Here is a 23,199-nt window from a genome sequence, read left to right on the forward strand (position 1 = left end):
GAATATATCACACTATATGTTATAATTCTGAAAGAGTTTCACTTTTTAGATTTTAATCACTGAAATAAACAATGATAAAGTAAGTGATATAATGCACCTGCATATCAGATGAAAAGGAAGTATTTTAGAGTATTTTTCTCTTGTGCACATTAGAAAAAAGGCATCATATGCTCTTTTTTTGTTGTGAGGCCATAAACTGCATATTTCAAAAAGTCAAAAAGCTCTTAGTCTGTCAAGTCTCAAGACATCCTCCTTTAAAAAGCAAGACAAGAAAAGCTGTTTTTTTCCTCTTATTTTTATTTCTTCTCTTTTGTTTGCTTTATAGTCAGAGGAACCTGGCAGAAATCACAGAGCTCATCCACACAGCATTCCTGGTACATCGAGGGATCGTAAATCTGAAGGAGTGGACCGTCTCAGACGGACCGCTGAAGGACATGGAGTTTGGGAACAAGATGGCCGTCCTGAGTGGCGACTTCCTGCTGGCTAACGCTTGTACAGGATTGGCCGAGCTCAACGACACTAAGGTAGACTTTGATAAAGGCAGGAGATTTTCCTGCATGAAAATTAATCTTTGTCCCATTTTGCTCTGCGATGATCTCTGATACGCTTCCTATTTCCTGCTAAAGATGAACATTCCCACTGTATGATGCTGCCACTGCCATGTTTCACCATGGGGATGGTGTGTTCAGGGTGATGTCCAGTTCGTTTCTGCCTACTGGTGGACATTTATCGCTTATCATTTATCATGATGAATTTCTTATCATGGTAAGAATTTTTATTTATTGTCACGATAAATTCAAATTGTGACAATATTTTCTGTATTGTCAGGATTGTTAGTTTTACTATTTTCTCAGTATTTATCGATACTCAATGAGAGTATCGATAAATAGAAATCAATTTGAAAATAGGATTAAATGTTATTGTGACTGGCATCCTACAGAAGCGTATTACAGGAATGTTTTTCAAGAGGAGTATTCATGATTGTGTGGCCATAAGTGTAGCATCATAGCCGTACAGTTACCCAGAGAAAAAAGCAATAAGTAGTTCTTACTGTTGTTGTCACATCTTTACCAATCACAATATTGTGATAAAACTATACGTCCATATTGCCCAGCCACTATTTGTACCACACAGATGATGCAAGATGTAAGTTTTGGTCTAATTTGACCAGAATACCTTCTGCCACATGTCAGTTGTCCCCCCTACCTGGCTTGTAGCAATCTGCAAACATAAAATGCTTTTGTGTTGCACAAAAATCATCATAAAAACAGGTATAAATACTTTTGTGATTGGAGTTCTTGAGGAGACCTCCTGGTTCAGTGTTCAGCTTCGTCTTTCAGTGCAGAGGTAATGCTGCTGGTGCGCCACAGGTTGTATCTGCTGCCTTGTTGGTAACGCGTCGCTGATAGATGCTGTCACCACACTCCTCTCTCTGAATGCGGCAGTGAATCAAAATAACCTCCACAGTTATGCTGGCCCTAAGCGGCTTTCACGCTGCCCTTTCTTTCGTGCGCACAGTCTGGCTTTATCTCTGCTCCTCGGCAGCCAAGAAGTGCTTTACCAAACGCACCGTGCAAGCAGCATCAGTGGATGAGCCTGCATGAGAAATATAGCAGGATGCAAAAGAACATGTTTTACTTCAGCGTTGAGAATCAGTCTCTGCAGAAATACACAGCAGTGCTTGTTTTTCCTCCCTCAAACAAACCTGCAGGGCTGTTTATGAGCAGTGTGAAAGTAATCTGAAGCAACCGCAGGAAGCATACCCACAGTGGAAGTTTTTAACGGACATCTGATAGCTACCAGTTACTCAGCTTTGAAAAGGTTAGCAAAACGAAATGAACTGAGGGGAAAGCACACCACAGCAGGCACGGGGCTTTGTAATTTCAGGTGATATTTTGATGTTTGTTACACCTCTTAAAGCCTTTCAATTATAAAATTTCACTCCTCTTATTATAATTTTTCAATTCTACGTATGCATCTTGTCTGCTTTGAGGGTTTCTTATGTTGTTGTTGATTCAGAGAAATAACTGATTTCAGGCACAGAAAGGCTTCTAAACTTAAAGGATGCGCTAGTAGATATGCAGATATTGTTCCTCTACTGAAAAATATTCTTTTAGACCTCACAGCGCTCCTTATTGCTCAACTTTCCTCATTTGACAGTGTGCTTTCATGGTGAGGTATGCCTTGTTGATAATGAACCGAATCAGAAAGTGAACCTCTTAATTTATTAGTTTATATTTCAAACCTCACCTGTGATCATGAGATAGGGATAAAAAATAGTTTAGGATGGCTCTGCCTCAGATTAAGAGGCAGACCTAGAACTCCCTACGGGGTCTGTATGTAATACTCATATTCAGTTTGATGTATAAGCATTTGATTTATATAGAAAAGTATTTAATTTATCAAAGACAAAAAAAATCTAAATTTCAGCTTTTTATGTTTAATTAAATGTGTTTAATGGCCTTTATCTTTGATTATTTTGAGTTGAGTTTTTGTCCGGCTCATTAATGAGTTTTTTTTATATCCAATCTCAGTCATCATTGCAATATCAGTGTTTGCAATATCGCAATCCCAGAGGACCGTTTGGAAGCAATATGTGGTAGGATGTAATATTTCAAGTTCCACAGATACAAACTCTGCACTCCAATAATAAATCTGAGCTGTTGGATAGACTTTCACTTCCCTCGATGCCCACGGTTGATATATATTTTTTTAGTGGCTGAGATCCTAAAGCCGCTAAACAGGCGTAAGAACATTGTAAAAGAAGAGTGGAAATGTTATGCTTTGCTGAAGGACATCTTGTTGCTTATTTTTCCATAAGCTCTAGGTTATTTAAACTCTGTTTTAAAATGAACACAAACTGGTTTTGTTTGATGTGCCAAATGAAGGACTAAAATTTCTACATTTAGCAATTTTGAAGCTATTTTCTGAATTCTTGAAGCTAAATTCTTGGTCTAGATCGACGCTTTGATCAGACGACCGAAACACCTTTCAGGCTAGAGGATCAAAATCTCTCCCCTCCCCTCTGGCAGAGCCCAGCACCCCACAGTGAAAACTCATTTCAGCTGCTAATTCCCTTTTTTTTTTTTATATTATCAATATGTCATGCTGAGGGTTGTAAAGTAGATGTAACAATAAATCGAAAGCTGCGCCTTCCTGCTTACCTCCTTTTTAGCACAACAAACCAAAGCAACCACTCCAACTCTCAATCTGTCAAATCCCTCTTGAGCAAGGCAACAAGGTACTTAAACTCTCCGCTTTGGGCAGAGACAAACCCTGGTCCTTGAGGAAGCTTTACCAGAACCAGGCCTCAAACATAAAGGAGATTCAATTCTAGAGTTAATTCTTCAGATTTTTCTCTTAGCATCTCAGCGAGGGTAAGAAGCCTTGCGATACATTCAGTCGTATCCATCATCACAATATCTGTGTGCAACGTTACTAGCATTAGGTTGAATTCACTGTTAAGGTGTTCCATAGTTCATTTTTAAGTCTCACACATTCATGCTTTACATGCCAATACCATATGGCCGTACTTTCACTGCCAGGAAGTGATATAAATGTTAGTTATCCGCTTTCTAAAGCTCACAGGAAACAATTTTCATATTGCATCATGTGCAGTGCCTCTTTCTATTATAAGCTGTGACGTACAAGCATTTACGAGTAATTGGACATTGTCAGTATCAATTAATTCTGCTTCTAGTTGTAGTTGTGCTGTTCTAACAGAATGAATGTGTATGCTTTTTTTCTGTTTTTTGTGTTATGCTACAAACCAATTTCCCCTGGGATATTATTGCGACAAAGGACAAGATTGAAGACAATCGCAACAAAAATCATAATTGCAATTCAATAATGCTATCACAACCAGTTTGTTTCCCAATATGTTTTAACCCTAGGGGTTAAATTATGCATTTGATGACCGCTGGTTAAGTTATTCTGATATTTTCTGTGTTATTGCCTGAAATACATGATTTTGCTGATCTTGTTTTCATTTTAAATTCATTAGCGGCCAGCTTCATTCAAGAAAGCTAACAATTTATTCACATTTAGAAAGTATTGCCATCCTTCAAGACTACAGTAGGGGAAAAAAAGTTTACAAAGGAAATAAATGAGTTTTATTCTATTTATAGTTGTGATTTCCATCATGCAAATTGCGTCTCAAGCTTACAGGTGTGTCTGTAAATGGCTGTGACATCTGACAGCGGATCATTATTTGTGGATGAGCCTTCAGCAGCGTCGCTGTCACTCGGAGCGTCGGACTGGACACCTGTCAGTGCTGCCTCCCCAATTATTTCCTGAGTTCTTGGGTCCATTTGCAAAAATGTCACCTCCTCCTGTCCTCCTCCAGTTGTCATTACAGATGTAGGCAGAAGACATAAAAAAAGAAGAAAACTTCAGGCCAAACGTTTCATGAAACCCATATATAATAACTGAATGTAGGATAAGACGTTAAAGAATAAAACCTGTGAACTAAAATAAATACATCTATCCATCTAACCCATCCATCCATTAATCAATCAATCTATCTGTCCATCCATTCATTCATCGATAAATTAATCAATCCATCCATCCTTGGTAAAGTTTACAATTATCCATCCATCCCTCCATCCTAATCATGCGTCTCTTCTTTCCGTCTGTCCTTCCACCTGTTCACCTGTTGCGGAGTTTAGTGCCACATAAACAGCAACATGTGGCTCCAGAAGGGAACTGCAGAGATTTCTCCAGTGAGAGCTTCTTCCAGTGTTTCCCTAGTCGGAAGTAATACACGTCTTCCTTCCAAAGTATTCCTGGTCTGGCTACAGGTTTCTCATCTCAATGGGGCCTCCTCATTCTTTTTTCTGTCTGCCTGAACAATTGAAATGACAACAAAACAAATAGGAAATGAAATAGGAAAATTATGTGTAAAACTAAAGGTGAAAGGGAGGAGGAGGAAGCAGTGGCTTATCCGGTCCTTCCCTCAGACTGAGCTGAGCTCATTTGAGCTGTTTGTTGCCACGATCTGGTCATACACCAGGGTTGAAATGTTAAATGTCAAGTACTTTGTCTTTTAACTGCAGATGAAAACATTTGTCCTGCTTTGTCTTCATGTACAAGACATGGAAATACCTGCAGTCCTTACCCTGCTCACCTGTGTATCATAACTAGCTTGACAATACGGGCTTGAAGTACTGATTTTTAATATCATAATACATACATAATAAAACAAAAACTGTAATAATTTAAGTCCTTTTTCACCATTTCTCCATCCTAATTTAACAACTTTACTTCATGCCTCCAAACTGCACGGTCAGCCTTTTCATCCCATCAGTTTTTTTGAGCTAAAATCTACAGTATGGATCTAATTTTGTGAGGAATTATAACAGGCTGAATGGTTCTCCTCCTGAGTAAACTTAGACTTTTATATTTATTTCCAGATCTTTTTAGTGAAAAAAAAAAAAGATGATGGATGAGCAGATTTGGAAGTGTTTAGGATTTTTTTTCCTCTTTTATACTGAAAATGATGGAGATTATATGTCGTGGCCTTGAGAGGAAACTTATGCTGCTGCTTGTATAAACTGTAAAATAATCTCATCACAGGGCTCCGATTTCTTCCCCCTCTCAATTCTGTCGGCAAAACACGATCTGGCTGGATTTGGGAATGGAGTAAGAGGGAGAGTTAATCTGATACTTTCCACACAAAAAAAAAAAAACACAGGTCTCTGTCCGCCCCCCTTCCCCAGGCACGCCAGGCAGAGACACCACATCTGGTAATACTGTAGGCACATTGTCCTTCCAAGTCTGGGTAGGAAGCTCGGGTTCCCTCAATATTTTCCCCCGGTGGATACCGTTACCCAAAGGGCGCTGCGAGCCTGACTGAGCAGCCACATCTCTGGAGCTTTCTGATGTACCCAAGGATGTCTGGGATGAACCGATTACTTCATCGGTTCATCCCAGACCGATGAACCGATGTCTGTCTTTTCTATACAGAGTTTGATGTTTTCTCAATGGATCCAGAGGCTGAAAATTTTGTCTTTTTAAATTGACTGCTTGGAGTTGCCTGGTTTCTAGCTTCATGAGCCACAGCTGCTGATTGGCTGGACATGATCTTCTTTTCTTATCAGTGAAGACACAAAACTTTACCAGGCCACACTAACAGCACTCTTAAGGCTGGACGATGTCTCTGACTGAGGACTAAGTTAGCCATTTTGAGTGTGAGTGAGGTGTGTTTAATCTTTTGTTGGTGTCTGGAGCAAAATAGATCAAGTAATATTGCCAAGTTTTTGGAAATCTCAGAGTTTAAAGTTCTACATTTGATTGAGAATGTTGTTTGAATTTAAAAATGTACACTTGTGCCCTAAAATAATTCAACCCCAGCTGCATATGAGGTTTATTGGCCAAAAGTTCAAATTAGCAGCTCTTTCCGATTAACTACTGCAGTCTTAAGAAGTATTCAACCCCTTCATGATGAGCATCTTTACTTATAGAGCAGCAGTTTGCTGTTCTGACCTGACCATGATTCAGATGCAGACAGCAGCTTCTGACGGTGTTCCTGAGGAATCTTATCCCGCTCCTCATCGCTAAACGCCTCCAACTCGTTTATATTCTTGGTTTTGGGTGCTGCAACCACTGAATTTCAGCTGAGTTCAAGTCAGGAAACAATGGTGGCCCCTCGAGTATCTACCAGGATGTCCGTGGGATCGTCCAATCAGCGTCACATTTCTGCCCTGGACCTCCTGATTCCTGACTGAATTCATCTTGCTCTCCACATTCTGCAGGTTTGAGGGAGCAAAGCAGTCCCAGAGCATCACTGTGCCACCACCATGCGTCATTTTTTATATATTTTTTTCCTGCATGTTTCATTCTTCCTGCTCCAAGCATACCACTGACCCTGAAGCCGAAAAAGCTTCAGTTTTGAGTCGTTGCTCTGGTGACTATGGGTTGGTAGTGGAAGCATGGAGTCCATGGAGTACATGGAGTCGGTATTTAAGTGCCTCAGATTGTGAATGTCATGTCTAAAAAACAACAGGCAACTAAATCACTTTTAGACAGCAGATTATCCTGACATTATTAATGTCACTGACTTCTTTAACAGAGTCCTGAATACTGATTTAGTTTTTTATTGTCCTTTTTGGCTTCAGTTTGGCATTCTAGCTTTTTAGGAACCTTATTGTAAAGTCAATGAACTTCGATTGACAGTTTATGCTTTCTGCATTGTACTTACTTTCACTCTATTTTAAGACATTGTTTTTAGGTTTTATCTCCTCTGTATTTGCTATAGAAAAAGAAAAGGAGTGAAAGAAGAACAGCGAAGCTTCTCTGGAAGCTCTCAGCTTCTATGCCTTGAATTGGACAGAAAGTTGATCTGGCTCTCGCAGATGTACTTTTTGTAAATTTAAAATATAATGACGAATGGAAGCAGATCTGGGAGTGCTTCATGACATCTCCAGAAGAAACCCCACCCCTCGCCCTGTGGTCTGGTAATGAGCAGCTGAGCGGCGCTTCACCTGGCGCCCAGCACACCTCACCTTAGATTAATCCTCCGAACCAGCTGTTCAGGCGCTCCCGATTCAATCACAGGAGAAATTGTGGCTTTAATTGCGAATGTTATGGATGGCATGATTAGCGGATCGGTGTTGATCGACCTCATTTATGTCTACGTTTTAGTTTAATCTCTTCCGTTAGTGATTTATAATGAGGGAGATACTCAGTAGTTCAGATTCCTCTGTGAGTGAATCAAAGATCTCAACTTTGATTCAAACTGTAATCTAAGACAATCATATGCAGACGCTGCTTCTTAGTGAAATCCCTCTAACAAAGCATGAGGTTTGAGCTAAATTAATTAGACGTGCAATACTTTCTAGGCCTTTGATCTAAAGCTTAAAGTAAATCCTGAAAGGATGTTACTAATTGATATTTCTCCTCTGTCTGTAACGTTGGTTGACATCAAGTGTGCCTTAGAACACGTTTGTAAGACATCTTCTTTAGCGCTCTTAGCTTTTTATTTTCCTTTTTGATGTCTTTATTCATCTCCTCAGTTTCAGTTTTAGAAAGGAGGCGAATCAAGCTGTGATTTACCTTTAGCTGTCCATCCTAGACTTCATGAAATCAACACTTTGTACGAACATTTACCAACCAGAATCAACTCTTATGTATATAAGATTTTCTAACATTTTTACAGTGTTTGAAGAATTTATTTATGTTTTTTTTTTCTGTTTGGCAGGTCGTTGAACTGATCTCCAGTGCCATCTCGGATTTAGTCCAAGGAATATATTATGAGAATTACTACAACGTTGAGGTAAATCAGTCACTATTGAGAACATGACATTAAAGAGTTGGTCTAATTGCTGCTCTTAGAAAAGAAAATTCTAAATTTCCAGAAAAAAAGACGTTTCCACGTTTTAGGTGCATCAAGGTCACAAATCTCGGAGTAGAGCTGTGACTTGAATAAATAGTGAGTCTTTCTCCTTGGTTGGTTCTGACATTAGGTGCTACCAGCTGCCTGTAAATGAGAAAACATCCTAATAAATAATGAATCAAGACGGACTTTCTTGATTCAAATTGACCACAGTGCTGTCAGGCTGCAGTGAAATAGATTTCCCTATAATTACTCTGTTTTTAGGTAATGCTCTACATTCACAATGACCTTTCTCTGCCTGGGCCTAAATGTTTTTCCTTTTGTTAAATTTAGTAAAAATGGTAGAAATTATAACAGCACCGTTTTTTTCTGTAAACATGACTTTTAGAGGATTTGTTTTCCCCTCTGTGGTATTCATCTTTTGGCTGCAGGATTTGTGGGAAAAGCCTGAGTGAAATGTCTTGTTTCAATTTGAGGAACTGTGTGTTCGTCTGTGGGAACTTTGAAGCGTCTGCCACTGTTTGCCCCGCAGGACGGTCTCGGCGACGGCATGGACGTGACGCCCTGGGAGGACCAGGCGTTTCTGTCCCACGGGGCACTGCTGGCCAAGAGCTGTCAGGCCGCCATGCAGCTCGCTAAGCACGACAGAGAGGCCCAAAGACTGGCCTACCTCTATGGGAAACATCTATCGCTGGGTCACAAGGCAAGTCTTAGGGAACGAAAACAGTAACCACACAGAATGTTTTATGGAATCCTTTGAATTTGTGTTGGCTTATCAGATTTTATTTTCCTCTTTACTGAAGAATTTCTGGCGACTTGGAAGGAAAATATTAAGAAATCTGATATTATTGAAGACTTGGACAGAGGTTATTTAATAAAATAAAAAGAAATCTAATAAAAAAATACACATTTAGGTACTGTGCTTTAAGAAAATATTGAACTTTTTCACATTTTGTCACATACCAACCACCAACTTCAGTGTAGCTTATAGAAAATTTTTATGATATACCAAAACTCAATTCTGGATAATTGTTTGCATTTGTTTTCGTTCCTCTGATTTAATGGCCTGCAAAACCACCATTACCTAAATCTGTAAGCTTGTTATATAGTATCTGTCTCTACTAGAGTGAACATTGTTCCTATTCTTCTTTGCTAATTACCTCCAGATCAATCAGATTGGCTGTGGACAACAATTTTCAAAGTCTCAATTTGATTTAGATTAGTGATGCACCGATCCACTTTTTTCACTGAGCTTTAGTATCGGCCGATTCTGATCTGATGCAGAAAAACACTGAGTTGACTTAAAATGTTTCTTCTTTTTTTTCCAAAGAACAAACATAAATGAACAGAATTAAAAATGTATGTGATAGCTCTGCACCAAAGATGTAAAAATAACACTACTTTAATTTGTTCAGTCAGTGCAATTAGAAGTATAACAGCCAATGTAGATAAATAATAGAGAAACTGAAATTGATAAAAAAAATAAACTGCAGCGATCCTTTCAAATAGTTCAGAAAGATCAATTAGTAACTCTAAATATAATGTAAAATAAATAACAAAGCCTTATGTTGCTCAGAGAACAAAAAATAGAATTAGACTGAATATATTTGTCCTTATGGGTCAGGCACATTGTCACTGATTCCCTATCTGGAATTTCTTTCAATTCTAGCACCGATACAGATATTGATATTGGATCTGTGCCTCTCTAATTTAGATGTGGGCTTTAACTGGACCGTCCTAACAGATAACCAGGCTTCGATTTACACCATTCCATTGCAGCTCTGGTTGTATGTTTAGGGTCTTTCCTTATAAAATTTACTGAAGTTTGTGCTTGTAACATGCAGGGATAAATATGTTTGCTGTGAAACGTAACAAATTTGGTGCGGAAAACTGAATAAATTTTAATTTTGTCTCACTTTCGTTAACACTCCTTTTTTTCTTAGCAAGCTTTATCCCTCCTGTGACAGATGTACTTTTTGTGACTGTGATGAAGTTATATCAAAGCAAAAGACTAAATGAGCTTCCGATCCACATGGAGCAGAAATGTCTGAAAGCATGAGTAATTGGCCCTCCTCTAGTTTCACTGTATCTGTGTTAATCAAATGCTTCAAACTGGAATTGAATTGGCAAGAAACGTTGTAGAAAGAGGACACAGGCAAAAAGATGAAATGCAGAAATTTGGAAGGATGCTCCAAACGGTTGTTTTGTACTGAACCTGAATGTTATTAGGACACAACCTAAATGCAACGCAAAGTTTGTGCTTTTTGAGTAGTTTTTGGACGACCTTATGCACAGTGCTGCAGTGGTTTGCCATTTCTTGCCGAGGCTCCCTGCAGCTGCTGATCTGCAGGGCCTCTGCAGCACGCTGGAGTCACAGCATGGTGAACGCTGAAATGAGCTCTTAAAAGGAAGAACTGTCCTCATCAGGACTGTTGCCTCTCACCAAACTGTCCACCCCACTGCTCATTAGCAGGACCTCTCCCAGTGTAAGATAGCCAAATGTCACTTCAACCACTTTTTTTTTTTTTCTTTTTCCTCCAGTGTGACGGTGTAATTGGTAGCCTGAATGTTGCGGAGCAGCATCATTGACTGTTTATGTGTTCCACCTTTGTACAGCTGAACTCTGACCTGCAGCCATTTGTGAAGAGCAGGTTGGGAGAGATGACTTCGTTCAGCCTGAGCGCCGCCCCGGTGGTTTTCCACCGTCAGATCGTCGGGAAGGAGAAGTGGCACCAGCAGCTCGAGGAGGTAAAACATGGACAGTCAGTCACACTGTCAGGGGTTGTGGTGACTCTTACCATCTCCTGTAAAAAAAAAAAAATTTAAATCAAGACCCAGTTAGGCTGCACAAGTCAGCTGTGATCTCAGTTTGTTTATTTCACAGAGATGAAGCAAAGTGTTAAATCCAGCTGCTCTAATGCTTCCTAAACCCATTGAGTTTAAATGCAGTGAAGAGAAGCTGCTTGTTTGTGCACTAAAGAGTCAGATTCTGTGGTGAAAATTTTAAACTTTTAATTAGAATTAAATTTGGAAATCAATTTTTGTCACTAAGTCAAAAGGCTTGAAACTTAAGCACCATCACTTTTTATACTTTACTTTTTATTACTGCTGTATGTTCTGGGGTTTTCTGATCTGTATTGTAAGTGTTTACAAAAAAATACATTAAAAATGTCTCAAGAATGCCTCCACCAAAGCATAATTGTACTAACATATTCTATATTGTGCTAAAAATTTACAAATCTTCTGATTTCCTCATCTTTTTGTCAACAGAGTAATTTAAAAGTTGTTTGAACTGTAATTCTGGTTATACATTGAAGGTTTTACTGGATGTGGTAACATAAAGATAGTGACAACGCTTCAAAATTTACTTAGGAAAGAAATAGAAAGCTTCACTGATGGGATTTAAAAGCTGGTGAAGAAAATTTCTGGAAACAATTGCGAAATTTGATATATTTTCAAAATGTAGATAAGTGAGATAAATAGAAAAAATAATGTAAAATATTTGTATTTCTAGACTTTGTTACCTTTCCAAAAGTTTCATCTATCGATCCATTTGTTCAACCATTATCTGTTTGTATATTCTGCATTTTAACCTAACATTTGCAGAAATATCTGCTGCTATTCTCAGTGTGATATTTAGTTGGAAAAACTTTTAGGAATCCCCAGATTAAATCTGAATCACAAGCAAAGAAGACTCCTAAAGAATAGAAGTTTAAAAAGACAAATATAAATGAAAAACATAACAGCATAAAGCAATATATCACCTCCATAATCAACTTTAGTCATAGAGAGAAGAGGAGATCTTAATAACTGCCGTATTTATTAATACATGAGAAAATATCTACTAAACACCAAAGATTTTTTAAAAATAAAAACAGGAATCACATTTTATGACCTCAAAATGAGCATTTGCACATCTCCATGTAGCCAGGACAAAAAAATCCCTATTTGAAACCCCCAGTTTATTTTGTCTGAATCTCTCATTTACAAAGCAAAAAGCACCAACGCAGTGGCAGTTTTAACACTTATGAGCAGTCTGCTCTCCGTTTTTAAAGAGATTGCGTCACAATCTAGTAACGATGTTCAGTCCCAACAGAAGTGAAAAAGGGGTTAAAAAAAGAGGAAATAACACCTGCATACATCACTGAAGAAAGAAAACTTTTTGCCTTCTAGGCTTTTTTTAATTAATGAAATTTGCAATTTAGTTCAAAACAACCAAAAATCTTCACTAAAATGAACTCTTCTGTTTTGTCTCCAAGGCAAAGACCTTGAGAAACCAGTTGGATTATAGTAAGGTAAGGTGAAATTTTCAACTATCATGCCTTGTTTTTCAATTTCACCTTTTTCACCTCTTTGAGTATTTCCAGAAACAGTCTGGATGTCTTTTCACTGCAACTCATGTCGAAGTTAGGAAATCGCCTTTCCAAAGTCAACGTGTGAGGCCGGAATGGGACCAAAGCAACAGAGGGGAGGGGTCTGGGGAGCGTTCAGGGGGGTGGGGGGTGTTATCTGGTCCCGTCTGAAACCAGAGCTGGACGGATTGGTTACCGAGGCCTATTTGTGGAGGAGACATCGAGGCTCTGAGACAAGAGGTATTGTGAGAGAATCTCCTTCAGCCGAAAAGAGGAGAGAAGTTTTTAAGGGGAACCAAGGAGGGAAGCTAGAGAGGAGAAAACATTAATGTTGTGGATTTACCTAGAAAAATCTGCATGATTTCTATGATGAAATGTAATGTAGAAAAGAAACAGATTTTCTTAAATTGAACCACACTTTGCCTTATTTTTTTGTGTTAAGAAGTGAGAGACACCTTCTGAAGCAAGCTATGTAGATTCACCACATTTCTCATTATTGTTGCAGTAATAGTTGAAGGAAGATACCCTGAAAGCCAGATTGTCCTTACTTAAACAAAGGAAACAAAAGCGGATATCTTCTTTTAATAAACAGCAGAAGAGTAAAAAAGCAGCCAAAGAAAAACTGTAACAGACCTTGAGTAACCCTGATTTGGACAACAGGACATGTGGGCCTCTCTCTCTCTCTCTCTCTTTTTTTCCCCCTGATACTTTTGGCCCAGAAATGAAAAAATGATGTGTCTCAAAAACTGTGATTCTTTAGAATTCAAATTACTCCTAAAATAATTCAATTATTCTTTGAGTTTTGTCTCCTGTAAATCCAGGCATGAAAGAGACCAATCTATTCGATCAATACTAAGTGTACGCAGTCCGTTATAATACCAGGTTTTTGTTTTGGAGAAGAAAATTTGACTAGGATAAATTATTTATAGGCTTTTTTTAGTCTTTTAATTTGAATGTAACATGTACATCATGTACAAATTAGCATATATTTTAAGGGAAAATGTAAATATATAACACAAATCATTTAAACCATCTTTATTTCAGCATTGGGGCTTCTTTTGGGGCAGTGTTTTGTTGTATTCATCCACGTTTCTCTGCAAACATTGTCTAACTCCGTCATAACACACAAATGGAGGATGCCTCTTCTCCATAGCCGTCTTCAGATTGCCCCACAGATTTTCTTTCAGAATTAGTTTTCTCTCATGAAGCCATTCTTTTGTGTTTTTCACATATGCTTGGACTCTAGCAGGTGCATAAAGGTTTTGGGTCATAACTCTCTGGTATCTAAAACTGCTCAGAATTTCACGAACCTTAACAAAAACTGCAGTGGTACTCAAAGAAACCAGCCCCAGAAACCAGAGAGTGATGCTGCCACCACCATGTTCTATCTTTTTGGTTACAAGCTGTGTTATTTCTCTAATTACGTGCCTAATGTTTCACATTTCATGCCATTCGTTTCCATTCTATTTGTTTTTTTAAAGGGAAGGGATTCTGTCCAGCAGTAGTTGCTGGAAGAAACAGGAGCACACTGCTGTGAAGTTAGAGATCTCTGATTGGCTGAAAGTTTAAACTAGTTGCTCACACTTAGAGGATTTTCTCAATGTAAAAAGTTTAGAAAAGCAATACTTACTTTGCTGTGTTTTTAGCTGTTTATTTACATTGATTATCCAGATTATATGACTGGGGTAGATGCGGGCAGATCACCTGCTGCAGAGTTTGCTGCACAGCGCGATATACACTACTATATTCCCAGGTGCCTCTGCTGAATATTAATAGCATGAAGATAGGCTGGAGGGTTTTGATGCTGAAAAGACTACGTCTTTCTTTTTCCCAGTTTCTATGAAGAGCTGGACCTTTAATCCAAACAGCAGAGATCAGGGAATAAAAGCATCAGGGAACTGATGCAGAAAGAAACAAAGGTAGCAGGCAGGATAGTACAAAATGCATGTAGAAAGCAAATTTTTTTTAAAAAATAAATAAGCAGGCAGGATGTTTTTGAGTTTAGCTCCTACAGTTATTTTTTTTATTTAACTTCTTTCTTAAAGGAAGGCCTACGGGGGTTTTCTACTTCCAGAATTCATGAGGCAAAACGCCCTCAGCAAAAAGATGTCCCAGTGCAGCAGCAGGAACACGCAGCTAGAAACCCCCCCCCAAAAAAATACAGACTCAAAGCTGCTGTTAATGCTTATTGAACTTGATGTCTTCCACTTCAACATGTTGGAATGAGGGAATGGGATGTGCAAACTAAGCAGTGTTATTTTGAAGTAAAAAAAAAAGTATTTCTTACAGAATTCTTTTGGGGATTTTTTTGTCACATTTTAAAGTATCAAATCCCCAAACAAATCTTAATGTTGAACAAAGATAAATACAAACTACGGTTTTCAAATTATAATTCTTATCCAAAGCTACCTGGCCCCAGTGAGAGTATGTATAAAAACATGGAACAGTGAACTTTCCCAGCAATGGAGGGTCGACCAAAATTACTCCAAGAGTGCAGCAATGATTATCTCAGCAGGTCAATAAAAAACACCAGAACAACAGCTAAGGCCTCCCCTACCTCATTAAAGCTCAATATTCATGATTTAACAACATGAAAGAGAAACGGGATCCAAGGCAAAGTTCCAATGTGAAAACCATGACTGACTGAAAAAAAAACGGTAAAGGCTGTCTAAAATATCTAACATTCAATGTTACCATTAGGTGTAAGTGGAACTTAAGGTGTGGATCCTGTTACATGTAGTGTAAAGCTAAGGCAGCATTTCAGAAAAAGAGCATTATACTTACAAACGTGGTGGTGGTGTGGTGGGCTGGGGCTGCTTTGCCTCTTCAGGACCTGAATGACTTGCAGTAATTTATAGATTCATTTCCTAGAGCGTCCTGGAGGAGAATCTCCAACAATCAGATTGTGACCTTAAGCTCAACAGCATTCCAACACAGTGATCCAAAGCACACCACAAGCCAATCTCTAAATGGCTCAAAAAACAAATGAGAGTTTTGAAGTGGCGTAGTCAAAGTCTGGGTCTAAATCTTATTGAGTCGCCATCATTTATGCTTGAAGACCTCTCTAATGTGGCTGAAAGAAAACAATTTACAAAGGAGAGGGGGATAAATTCCTCCACACAGAGGTAAGGGGTACTTAAAGTACCCATTATGTTTAAGGGTACATTTATTTTTCAGGTAAGACCAGGTCAGTTCGATTAGATGTTTTCCCTGAATAATAAATAAAATGATCACTTTCGCAACAGAAGAGATCTGTAGAGGCACACTTGGCAAGAGTTTGGTTCATTACTTTATATTTTATATTGTAGTGAAATGAAGTATCATTAGTCAGATGATACGAAAGCTAAGAGTCTCAATTTTCCAAACAACAAAAGTCCAACTTTAAGCTTGCAGATTAACAAGGGAACCTGCATTCCAGCTGACGGTGTGTTCGTGTTTGTGCGGAGGAAACTGACGGCCATGCTCCGACTTTAAGAGCAAACTAACTTTTCCTGTACATTCATTGACAGCTGCACAGTGGCAGCGCTGACACAGACGTGACAAACTAATGCCTGCTTTCCCTCCTTCCGCAGCTCCTGGCAGCGGTTAAGTCGGAGAAAGGCGTGAGCTCGGCGGTGGACTTGTGCCGTTACCATAGCAACAGGGCTCTGGAGGCCATCCAGGCTTTCCCCTCCTCTGAGGCTCGATCCGCCCTGGAGAACATCGCCTCGGCCGTCAACAAATTCTGACCCAAGCACGCGCACACACACACGCACATAGAGACACACTCCTCTGTGGAGAACTGAGAGAGTCTTGGGTTGGTCATGACGCCGTCTTCGTGTTTTTTCTTCAGAAACTCCTACAACTGTTCATCATCGAATAAAAACTCATCACTCCGGCTTCGTGCCAGATGTTTTTGCAGCTCCGATACTCCCCCTCTCCTGCTCGGGGAAAATTACCGGCAGACTGCTTTTTAAAGAAAGAAAAAAAACTGTCTCTTTTTTGTTACCTGGCTTATCAGCACAGCCACATACCGGGCAGAACATCATTTAAGATGTTTTGATGAATTGTTAGTGTCATCTGGAAAATGTGCCATGAACAGCAAGTGAGGCACTAACGAATACTTACTCTCAAAATGTCCGGTTTTCTTTTTTTTTTTAAACTATTTAACATACTTGTTAGTGCAAAGCTGATGCTCTAAACTGTAGCTGCTTGAAATTTTACTCTTTGCCAAACTGAGGAGCTTCACTACAGAAAAGGGTCCTGTTTTACCAATTATGCAGCAAAGAACTGCTTTACTGCAGGAGTTGTAATGTCATCAATGTTGCCTTGTTATGTCAGTCCCAATGCCTGTTTATCTGTCTGTGTGTGTGTGTTTATGTGTGAGCAAGAGAGAGATTTGAGGCAACCCAGGGGCGGGGAAAGGTCACCCAAACCTCTCCCCTATGGGCCAGCCAGCGAGCGCATTGAAGCTCCGCCAAGCAGTAATTATTAATGAAGAGACCTGAGCAAATGGACAGGAAATGCAGAGGTATTGATTGGGCCGGTTGCCCTGCTCTAAGCCGTACAGACTGGCGCCAGCCTGGTGGCCTGTGGTTTCCCAGGCTGCTGTCTGTGGAGGGCATGGGGGGCGGCGCAGCTAAGGTGTGAAGCCAGGCCACCGCTGGCAGCTGTCCGTCTCACGCCGGCTACACCTGAAGGACAGAGTGTACAAAGAGGGAACAGGGAAGAAAAGTATGTCTCCTGTAAAAGAAATGCAGAATGTAATTATTTACAAGTTACTCAAAACTTGTATTTAACTTGAAACGGTACAAAGAAAACATAATAAATATATGAATGGAGATCATTTGAAAACTTTATCCTGGTTTTTATTTTACTTTTAAGATTTCCTTCCACTATTGGCCTTTATTCAATGTTTTAGACATTGCAAATGTTTCTTTTATGACGAAAAGAGAAAAAATTTGCAGAGGTTCTTTGATTCAGGAACTACAGGTAGTTTTGAGTCCAACAGAAAATGAACCAATTAACAGATTTCTTCATGTATGTGTCAGACCATGAATTTTTTATCGGATTTTTAAAGACATATTGAACACAAATAAGTGCATCAACGTTTAAGCTGATGTTTGCTGTGTTCAGTTTCTTAGTTTTGATGTAATTATTTAGATGAGAAAAAAAAAGTGATTTTTCAGTATTTTAGCCAATAACCTGCAAAAGTCAAAATCTCAAAGGCAATCATCTTTGGCCACTTGACTGCTGCATCTCTCCTCATTTTTCATTTAGTGTCTGCAACATATTTTATAAATGTTGGGACTTTGCTACATTGTACTTCCTTTTAACAACTCAGAAACAGAGATCAACAGTTGTTTTTTTTTTTGTTTTGTTTTTTTTACAAGTTTTAAGGGAAAGTAAGCACACAAAGTTTACTTCTAAAACACTTTTTAAAGTTTAAAAAACCCCAAAAGTGCTTCACGATGAAAATGCAGAAACAGAAATTAAGAACAAGAGAATAAGAATCTGCGTTAGCCAGAAATTTACACTGCGCATAATTTCTTATTTTTCCAAATAATGGGAGCTAGTATAGTATTACTGTTTCTTTAGATATGACTCAAACTGCTGGGTTCCAGTTGAAAGTAAAATGTTTCCCTATTTTTCCTTCTGAGAAAGAATTTCAGCAATCAAGTTCCTCCTCTTGTTTTAATCAACCTTTCTTAACAGCACCTTCAATGCTCTGTTCACATATCTGGAAGTTCGACCAAAGTGACCCAAAACTTTTGGGAGCACAAATATTAGGATGTAAAGTAATTAAAGTAATTGATAAGCACTCTCGTCTTGCAAAAAGAAAAGGAAAAGTTTGATTGAATCCTGATGATGGGAAAACTTCTAAGGTTTGTAGAAAGTGAATGTCAGAATTCCTGCAGACTGACAGGTGGAAGGTGCATGTGAGCATGATGGAGAAACGGAGGCGGATGACTGAAAAGAGGTTAGATAAGGAAGGTGGAGAGAAGCGTCTTAAAAACTAGCCTCCTGTTTGTCTCTCTGTTGTTCGTCCACATCCTTTTCTGGTTTGGCTTCGTGGGTACAGCGAGGTTCTCCTTGGGCCAGGGAAAGCCTCGGGCTCTTCATGAAATATTCATCCTCGCCGTGAGGAGACATGAGGAAAGTTATATGGAAAATTAAAAGGACCAAACAAGAAAAGAGGCTGGGACACAGTCAGAATGACAAATATAGTTACCAAACAAAACTTTTTTTGGTGAGTGAAGGCTGGTCATAGCTGTGAAACGGTTGCTCCCACTGGGAATAAAGCAAGTGTTGCAGAAGAGAGTTTAATGGGATGAGCTTCTTAAGCTTCATCTTCAGGAGAAAACAGTTCCTGCAGCGATAAAGCTGAATGTTTAATGTGAAGCAGAAACCGTAAGTGTTTGTTTTTTTTTATTCCTAGAAAACATTTTGCTACCAGCATTAATCTGCTAAAAATCTCCCATGAAGCTCAAACTTAGGCAAGAAAGAGAGAAAATGGAGGACTTTTTTCAGTTTTATATGGCAGGAACCAGACTCTGTTTGCTTTTCCAGTTTTAGAGTCTTGGGTATCAAGAGAGCAGGAGCTGGGAAAGCTCTGAGTTTACATCCAAAACATGAGGCGGGAACAGCGGCCCAAGTGTGGCTGGCTGGTCCCAGACGGTGAGCGGTGAAATTACAGCCGGGTCCGGCAGAGAGAGACTCGGTCAGCTCCGTCCGGCTGGTTCAATTACACACCCACAGACACACACACTCTCCTTCAGAAATCACCCAGTCTTTTAGACTTCAGTTAAGTATCATAAGGTCTGCTTTTCACCAATTTGAAGTTTCCCCCTGAAAAGATTGATTGTATATGGATGCCCTTTTAAGGAGGGGGATGTGAATTTTACTTTTTTGAGTTTTACATCATGGAATGATTTCATTACCTCATCAATTCCATACCTGGAGTGTTGCTTTGATTGATTCTTTCATGTTTGAGAAATCTCTGAATGTCCCATGGCAGCCATGCAGCTGAGTGGGGGAGCTGAGTGACTCCCCCACTCTGCTCCTCCAGACTAGCGACAGCAGAGTAATTCCCAAACATTTTAAAACTTTATCCTGGTTTTTATTTTATTTTTCAGATTTTCTTCCACTAGTGGCTCTTATTCAATGTTTTAGACAGAAATGTAACAGGCTGTGTTGTGATGACATGCTGGAGGTGGGGTGTCAGAAAGAGCAGGTGCTTCTTAAAGGCCAGTTGTCAATTGGCCTGTTCACATAGGCCAATTTCAAGACCTATGAGATAAATATGACTCTTTTAAGTAATATTTGGTGTATATGCAGTGTATTTATGACAACTGAAGGTAACACTATTACTTGATTGTGCTATAAAATAGCACTATGTGCTATAAATATTGCTGTAACTTATATAAATTCAAAGTTTTTCAAAAAGTTGTAAATGGTGATGGATCTCCTTTAGCACCTTCCTGTCACAATATTGGGCTTTTTTAGAAGAAGCAAATCGGATTGTATTTAATCCTCAATTTTTCTAAATATTAATTGCTGAGGAAACTTAATCACCTTTATGATTAGATGAAACAGCTGACTCATAATCAGTTTATTTCTTCATATTGTCTAAAAGGCTTTAACAACAAAAAAAGCCATTGACTCACATGTTAGCGTCAAAAGCAGTCAATGTTTAACTATAAGTTACTTTGTAAGTTTTGATTTCGAGTAAGTGATGAATTTAAACTGCTTTGGATATATTTTTTTTATTATTTATGTCACTTTGAAAAAAATATATCTAAAAAGGATACAAATCTTAATGTACTGAAACCCTGTAGCAAAAATATATGTTTCTTCTAACACTATCAATTTGGTGGTGATTTCTGTGTTTTCATCATGATCAAAATTGGTGATCATGAAAACACCTGAGACTGTAACTCCATTCAGAACCTCTGTTCAGGTGTTTAAGATTTGCTACTACATCTCACTTCCAATCTGGTTTTGGCTTTCCAACTGTTCAAATGTGGACCGTTTTTGATCAGTGCTTAAAATGACGTGTAACCTCTTCTTTTATTAATCCACAAAAGCAATAGCCCCCAGTCTTCTGACCCTATAAGGAATAAGTCTATATAAAATGACTGCTTGAGTACGAGTGTAAAAGGACGTTAGGATCTCCATTTGTCTTCCTCCGAATGGCCTATCAGTAAACACCTGCTAATATCATCACAGAGCAGACAGTGATGGATGAAAGTCATTCTGCTCAGATGGGAGCAGTACGGCTGATTGGCCTCTTCGACACCAATGAGCATATTGGCCAAAAATGACACTTTAACGAGCTCTTCCCTGCGTTAAGTGCTGCCCGCCGGCCCCTCATCCCTAGCCGCCGCCTGGCTGACCCTGGCCCATGCTCCCCCCCAAAACCCTCCCACATATCCATCCCCTCCCGAATGAAGGCTGCTCGCTTCATTGGCTGACAGATCAGACTGCCATGGAGACAGCTCATTAGTGGAATAATGAGAGCCACACGTTGTCTTGTTATATCATCTCTGTATCGACATATTTGTGGCTGGAGAAAGAACATGTACTGTGTGCATAAAGTAGATGATGATTAACACAGGATTATGGTTTAGGGAGGTCTTCTGGCTTCAGAGGGTTTGGTGCTCGGCTCCGGTCCTATTTAATGCATCGCAGTTCATTTGCATCGGCCAACTAATTGAATATTTGTTTAAGAAAGTTTCAGCTGCCATCAGCTTATGTTATTAATTATGGAATCAGTTTTCTTTCAGATTTAGACATTGTGCAGTGATTTATTTTCTGACAGAAGAGCTGCATCAAAATGATTCACAACCTCCAGGGGTGAAGCTTATATTACCGTTAATCCTTTTTCAGGATATCTTTATGTTTCTAAAGGGGTTCATGAATGATGGTGATGATTATCACTAGTTACAGAGACAGAAACAACTTTAGCACAGAAATACATTTTACACTTTTGAGCTGCAGAAATCTACTAGCAGTGTACTAATAAGACGATGAACGACAACATGTTGTTTCTGTCACCGAGCACTTGAGGGCGATGTTGTCCATCATCTGTTTTCTCTGTTATTCTGTGGAAAACGCTAACCTCTACCGTCTTGATTTAAAATGTAAGACTTTTAGTATTTCAAGTGTATGAAAAAATGTTTTGAAAATTAAACATAGCACGTGTAGTTTATTTTTTATCATTGTTTATATGTTTCATGTGTATTTTTCTGTCTGTGCATAGCCTTTAATTATAGCCTTTGTTTTCAAATAATGCTATGAATAGACTTTGTGGTGTTCAACCTAATGTTATTTTATCTTGTCATGAAGCTACAGTTATCAGGTATTACGGCTTGCAGTTATTATTATATAATATTGGTGAAATATTTGCTCTATGAATTATCATTGGTAACCAGAGAAATGACACTGGTGAAATTCTCTCTGTTTTTTATTCTTTAAGATGCCACTTTTATCAGGAGCTTTTTATTTTACATGGTCTTCTTACAGGCATAATTAAATATTTTTGTAACACTGAAAAGACATCTCTTTCACACCCACTTTCACTTCAAGATGGGAATTGTGACACTGAGGCCATCTGTCCCAAGATGAAAATCTGCAAGTGAAAAAGCACATCAGTTTTTAAACTACTACTCTCTTCCTTGTCGGCTGTTGCACTTTATTTTAATTTTTGAAACAACACCACATGTACTCATAGGCTCTGGCATGTCATGTACCTTCTCATGTAAATGTTCATGGTGAGCCACCATGGCCAAAAATACCGCAACCATTTTTTGATTCCACAACTGTGTGTAGGTCCATAGCATGTTGAAAGTCCAGCACCTTCACACCAACACACAGTTAAGAGTTCTTTATTACAATCTAATTCTTTATTTCTATTTTATTTAGTAGTAGGCTATTTCTCAAATTAATAAAAATACACTACACTAAAAAGCCATCTAAGACAATTGTTGAGGGTGTCCTAATTTTGTCCTAACAGTATCTCTAATTCATTTCAAAATATAAACTTATGTTGACAATTTAAATTGTTTATATACAAATAATAGTTTAAAAAGATACAACCCAGGAGTTGTATCTAATTAAATTTATATAAAAACAGATGAAAGCTGGGGATCTGGGGGGGGTGGGGTGGGAGACACGTGGTTTTTTTCCTTTTATATCTGCATTTTTATCCTTTAATTTAAAACTATTTCAAACATTTGAAAAATGAGTGGTGCTTCTAATAACTTGTGGAATTAGATGTTTATGGAAGAAACACTGAGTGATGCTGTAATCATAGTCAGAGATGCAGAATTTAAAGTTTACAAGTTCATCCTCTGAAGACCCAGTGCCTAATTCAGGTAAATCATTATTTCTTACATTTATTTTCTCCTCAATCAGTTCTCCTGATCTCCATATGGTATGTTGAAAAATTATGAGGTTTGAAAGGCACTAAAGTGTGATTTTGACATTTTCTGAAAAATACTTGTTAAAGTAAAAAAAAACTCTACCATTGTGTTC

General features: G+C 38.7%; 1 protein-coding gene across 1 annotated transcript in view; it reads left to right on the plus strand.

The window, feature by feature from the left end:
- pdss2 (decaprenyl diphosphate synthase subunit 2) overlaps window positions 1–17,506 on the plus strand; it is a 34,554-nt gene extending 17,048 nt beyond the window's left edge. The window contains exons 3-8 of the mRNA XM_005798304.3: window positions 326–524; window positions 8,198–8,272; window positions 8,865–9,035; window positions 10,949–11,080; window positions 12,592–12,627; window positions 16,257–17,506. Of these exons, the coding sequence (XP_005798361.1) occupies window positions 326–524; window positions 8,198–8,272; window positions 8,865–9,035; window positions 10,949–11,080; window positions 12,592–12,627; window positions 16,257–16,412 (769 nt within the window). The 3' untranslated portion in view covers window positions 16,413–17,506. The remainder of the gene's footprint in view (window positions 1–325; window positions 525–8,197; window positions 8,273–8,864; window positions 9,036–10,948; window positions 11,081–12,591; window positions 12,628–16,256) is intronic.
- The last annotated feature ends 5,693 nt before the right edge of the window (window positions 17,507–23,199 follow it).

The sequence above is a fragment of the Xiphophorus maculatus genome, chromosome 19 (genome assembly GCF_002775205.1).
Source record: "Xiphophorus maculatus strain JP 163 A chromosome 19, X_maculatus-5.0-male, whole genome shotgun sequence".
Lineage (NCBI taxonomy): Eukaryota > Metazoa > Chordata > Actinopteri > Cyprinodontiformes > Poeciliidae > Xiphophorus > Xiphophorus maculatus.